The sequence below is a fragment of the Patella vulgata genome, chromosome 6 (genome assembly GCF_932274485.2).
Source record: "Patella vulgata chromosome 6, xgPatVulg1.2, whole genome shotgun sequence".
In the NCBI taxonomy this organism is placed as follows: Eukaryota; Metazoa; Mollusca; class Gastropoda; family Patellidae; genus Patella; species Patella vulgata.
In genome coordinates this window covers 4,586,709-4,592,488 of record NC_065884.2, presented here as the reverse complement: position 1 = coordinate 4,592,488, position 5,780 = coordinate 4,586,709, and the positions used below count along the sequence as shown (strand labels likewise).

The following is a 5,780-nucleotide window of genomic DNA, read 5'->3' as shown; positions in this document are numbered from 1 at the left end:
TAGACAGCTATCCTTGTCAGGTCCTCCGTCCTGCATCACTGACAAGGGGAAACCACGCCGGAAAATCTGGATGAACTTTCTCGGCCAATGCAGGGATCGAACAACCGACCTCCAGGGGAAATAGACAAAAATCAAACGAAAACGTTTAAGGACATTAAATATATGATTGAAATATTATGCTTCCTTCATAGTAGTAGCAAAGTTGCTTTAAATATCATGGATTTGTTATAAACGGAAAACGATTTAAACATGATTGAAACACCATGCTTTCTATATTTTTAGTTGCTGCCAATTGTCAGTTTAGTGGCCACTTCGGATCTTTCTATTGTAGAATATTATCAAACAGAGACTGTGACTTGGATCCTAAAGACTTGCAGTGTGGTACAGATGGTGTTACCTACGATAACCAGTAGGTTGTTCTGAATACATAGCACCTCTTCCACTTTTATAGGAACTTACTTATCTCTAGGTGACCCGAATGGACGTTACCGCCCCCTCCCCCCTCTCTCTCTCCCTCCCTCCCCCTCTCTCATGCAGCCCCGTGTACCTGATTTAATATGTTAATCTACGTCGTATTTCGGCAATTAAATGAGGTGGTCGCAGTTTTAGGCTTTTCCGTTTGTTTTTGTCGGGTTCTTCGCACGGAAAAGTACCCATTAGCGTTGACCATAATCGTATTCCTTGCTTTAATTCGTTACAGAATGAAAGACACAATTCAAATACTTAAGTGCCTATGATCGTACTGAATATTAGATATTAATAGACATTCAACCAAAATAAGTGCAATTAGAATGAGAAGTCAAGCTGTCGGGTTTCACTGGTAACCTTTCAAGTGCGCCACCTCCCATACCATGCCACTTCCCATATCAATTAAACTAGAAATATCAGATCATGATATATATGCATTACTCAGCGATTAGAGGGAGGGGCGAGGTATTGTGAAGTATTGACGGACAAGGCCGCAGGTGTTATAAATACAGGTGTTATAAATACAGGAATTCTACATATAGATATATAGATATATATATACAAAATGTAAAGAATTTCTTCAAAGAATAATAGTTTTTGGATAAATATTTATAAAATCAGAAAGGGCCCAATCTTATTTATTTATGTAATGTTTCCATTAGTGACATCTGGCCCCGAGTTCACAAAGCATTCTCAGACACATTTTTACGTCAGACCATCTACTATACATAATTACTATCCGAATTTTAACTTGTTTACTACTAATTTTAATTCGAAACCACAAATTTTTACGCCAATTTGTGAGGATTAATCATTTTTAATGGCTGCTTAGAAATGCTAATCTGAATTTATTGGTATATGTACAGATGTTACTATACTAAAGCTAGATGTCAAGGGATTCATGCAGACATAGCCCATTATGGTAGCTGTACACCAACCAGCAATAACCAGACCTTGCCTGGTTTTGATGGTGATCAAGCAGTTTTAGATTATCTCTGTGTTCAACTTTCACATCAGGAATGTCCAACAACGGTTGATGAAGTCTGTGCATCAGATAATGTCACTTATCAAAACTTGTAAGTATAATATTAGATATTATTAGTAGTATCCCCATCATCCCGCCCATCCCCCGCCACGACCCGACCCACACCAGCGAACTGCACCGTACGTATTGATCCGTTATTAAATTTGTTTGATAAACGATATAATAAAATTGGGTTTAAAGTCCGAATTTTCTGCACTAATGTCTATTTCGACTTCCAATTATAGAATGGTTTGCTGGTACCACACTTTTGTATTCATTCTGCCTAAAACAACATTGTTTCTGAAACGTTTTCTCCTGGGTGGTTATATGGAGTTCAACATTACTGATGTTATTTGCCTAGATCATCTATTAATGAATAAAATTTAACATTAAAAAAACGGAATGTGGCATTTAAACATACATTATGCAAGAGCTAAATCTACCTAACGCAGGTCTTTCTTTGGGCCTGAAATGTTATATAAACTATTAATTAGTCATTTATTAACAAAGCAGGACCATAATCAACTCTCGGTGGCATCGGATACTGGAGATTTTAACTAGATTAGAACTGTTCGCCGTTTAAAAATTTAATTTAAAAATGGGAAAGCGGGGTTAAGTCTCGAATATAACAGTGCCCTGGTTACCACAATATACACATCTTGTCAAAACTACAAACGGTGATAACTTGGCTCAGAATGAAGTAAATTGAATTAAATTTTCATTTTACATTATCTATTTTTGAGCTATTATAATAAGAATCTTACATAATGTATCTTTAATTTTTCAGGTGTGAATTTGAGAAACAAAGATGTACACACCGAACCCTGCACATTAAATCACAAGGCGCTTGTTCGTCTTAGATATTGATTAGAACAATAAAATATAATAATGTTACAAGTGTGTATGTCTTTGCATTTTAATGGCAGAGAAATATGGCATAAATATAGCACAAAAGCTAGAGAAATGTTACTGTAATCCAAAAATAACACCCGATTTCTGATTTGTTCTGATTTGAATCAATAGTACTAAGGTATTGATGTAATGAAATACCAAGTTGCACCACCCTTCTTCAGTTAGACTCAAATTAGCACAGTTTGATATTACCAGTTTGTTTGTCTTTGCATTTGGTCTGGAAAATGGCATAAATAGAGCAAAAAAGCTAGAGTATTTTACTGTAATCTAAAAATAACACCCGATTTTCTGATTGAAATCAGAAATACTAAGCATTGACAGGTAATTAAAATAATCGAACGTAGTCAGGGTATTGATGCAGTAATGAAACACCCAGTTGCATCCCCCTCCTTCATTTATACCCAAAGCTAGTACAGTGTTCTCAGAGGTACTGACCAATCTAAATTGTTTATCACTATGCTTAACCTGGTAGAAAATGATCATTAAATTTCACCGTCAAGTCTGATCGACATGGAAAGGGGCTCGCTTGTTCTTTGCACAATTTTGGTGAATTAGATTTTTGAATTCCATCTGACAACATTGTCAGTTCCTGGTCCATAATACGATCACACTTGTTTAGTCTAGAATGGAAGAGGAGACTTGTTATTAACATTCATCATGGTTGGTTCCGGCGATATGTACGGCGAAAAGATACATGCATTTAGTATGCTACTTCAAGTTTGCGTTTCTCAAAATTTGGTGCAAAGACATGACCATTTGGTTCGCTGTCTGTGGTGAAAATCATTCAGCTCCACAAAAAGTTGGAGCCGGGCAAAGAGCCAGAATTAACATTGGAGTCAATGGGAATTGGGAAATTAATGACGGTCTGTAATAGTCAGCACAACATTTAAAGAATTAATATGAGTCAGGCAAATGACATTGTTTGTCGAAAAGGTCTCGTAATAATGTATTGAATTTATATGTCGGCCATGCGAATTTTCAGTACAGTCAACTTGGATTAATATTTGGTCCACCGAGATCAAATTGACACCATACATAGCGAAGATATCCTTAACAGTATCTATCGCAATATTCTGACTGTTAATAAACCATGTGGGTAACATTTCGTACCATCGATCCTACTACAAATTAAAGGGAGATGGGGGTTGAACGTCCACTCAACACAAATTAGGTCATATCGGGACTAACATATGGTTCAACTTTATTTCAATAATTCGCTGTTGCGTAGGGGACTTTAGCTTGGACGAAACCGGAGGACCCGGCGAAAACCCACGAGGTTGGACAGGCGACACTAGTCCTTGTCACGTACAACCGGGAATGGAAACCACACCTGTTGATTCAATGACAGGCCTTATGATACAACGTGCACGCGCTAACCATTTGGCCATCCATGGATAACAAGAATATCATATTCTAGTCAGCATCTACATCTGCAAAGGGATTGCAATTAACCAATCCGGCCCCGAGTTCACAAATCAATCTCAAACTTAATTTACTCAACTTTTAATCATTGTTTATGAGAAACAACTTTGATCTAGAAACACAAAACTTTACACATAGTTTATTTTTGATGTATTTGATACATTAAAACAAAAGATTTATAAAGAGCTATATTTTAGTTAAAATAAGGCAAACAATTTTGAGTAAATTGTTAACTTAAGTCGGGGCCCGGTTTCTATTCTAAATATTTTAAAAGCAAACTGAATTTTCTCATGAATTATCAGTCCTTCATGTTTATAAAATTGTGCGGGAGCCATAAAAAGCTCCTGATACCTTGAAGATATGCAGTTTAAAAGTATACAAAAACTGAAAGTAGTTTATTAATCTCAATATTTAGGAGAGCGATTTAGCTAATTTGCTGGAGTCTTTAATGACTCCTTCGAAGGAAAGCCGACGTGCGTCGAAAGGAGCAGGAGCGAAGGCTCCCCTTAAACATGAAGGACTGAATTATAATGTAAATACATAGCTCTCTTTCTACCTCCCATTCCACCCATTTCCACTTCCATACGCTTTTAAGCCCCTTTGTCTAGAAATTTAATGTCGACTTCTCGATCAACGGCCTGTGTCGAGTGAATCTAGGATACTGTTAATATTTAGATCACTGACATCCGGTTAGTAGATCGAAAAAAGCAATAGATTTTGAGGTGAATCAGTTACAAATTCGTCAGGAAATAATTAATGATTTTGGATGATGCAGTGATGCAGGACGGAGGGCCTGACAAGGACAGCTGTCTAGGCGTTCAGATTGGACGAAAATCCGAGGTCCCGTGTACTCATTGGCGTACAGGTACAAGATCCTTTGACAGTTGGAATTCGATATAAGAGTAGGCCGTAGTGTCGCTGTTCGGGCAAAACTTCCCTCATAGCACATTGTTTGGCGGATGCCCATCTTCATTAGCCCAGTTTGGAGCCAAACAGTAGGACATTAAACTCCATTTCATTTAATTTATTATTTGACGGTAGTATTTGGGGGTAGGATATAAACCGTTGCCAGACACATTGGGTCGATAGTATGACGTGAGGATTTCAGGTTGGGTGAGATCGATGTGAGATCACGAGATGGGGGTTGTTGATGCCATAATTCATGACGTGACGGTCTGATATGCGAGAATAGAGATCTTTGGGGTATAAACATGTAATGCAAGTTTCATCAAAATCGGATCAAAATTTTGACCTCTAGAGGATTCACAACCTTAATATCACATACTTTAACACTGTTTGCGTTCAAGGAGCGGCCATTTTGTCGGGCAGTTTCGGTCCGATTTTCACGAAATTTGAACTTAACCATCATTATAGTGTAACGTTGATATTTCGAACGAGTTTTTAAATCTGATAAAAATTGTGACCCCTAGAGGGTACACAGCCTGCAAAGGACATTTTTCTTACAGTAAGGGGCCATAATCAAGACAGTTACGGCCCGATATGCGCGTATATCGAAAGGAACCCACCGAGATCGTTGGGTTATAAACTATCGAATAAAATCTAGAGTGATTTACGTACAATAAGGAGGAATGATCCATCGAAAGGAACTGAGATCTATATTTCAGACTTCGTCAAAATCGGATAAATATCATGACCTGTAGATTATCAACAATAGGGGCGACGACAATATACGTACATATGAAAATATGGGCAAATAAAACCAGATAAGGAAAGCAAACGAATTTATATAAAGGCGATATTTGATCTTTATTCTCGAATATACATCGCGAATAGCTGTCTATTCTTAAAGGCCTATAGAAAGAGTCTAGTATTGTTAGATGTGCGCAATAAGCTATTACCCCATGTCACCAACGGTCAGGCATGACTGTGTATACCAAAGAAAACCACCGCATTCATGTGGTGATATTAACATATTTATATATTTCTCAGCAGG

At 37.4% G+C, this 5,780-nt stretch overlaps 1 protein-coding gene across 1 annotated transcript; it reads left to right on the top strand.

Moving 5' to 3' along the window:
• Positions 1 to 263: 263 nt before the first annotated feature.
• LOC126824193 (follistatin-related protein 3) lies at positions 264 to 2,352 on the top strand. The gene is made up of 3 exons (XM_050553378.2): positions 264 to 409; positions 1,335 to 1,544; positions 2,280 to 2,352. The coding sequence occupies exons 1-3, from the start codon at positions 264 to 266 to the stop codon at positions 2,350 to 2,352; spliced, it is 429 nt and encodes a 142-aa protein (XP_050409335.1).
• Positions 2,353 to 5,780: the final 3,428 nt, after the last annotated feature.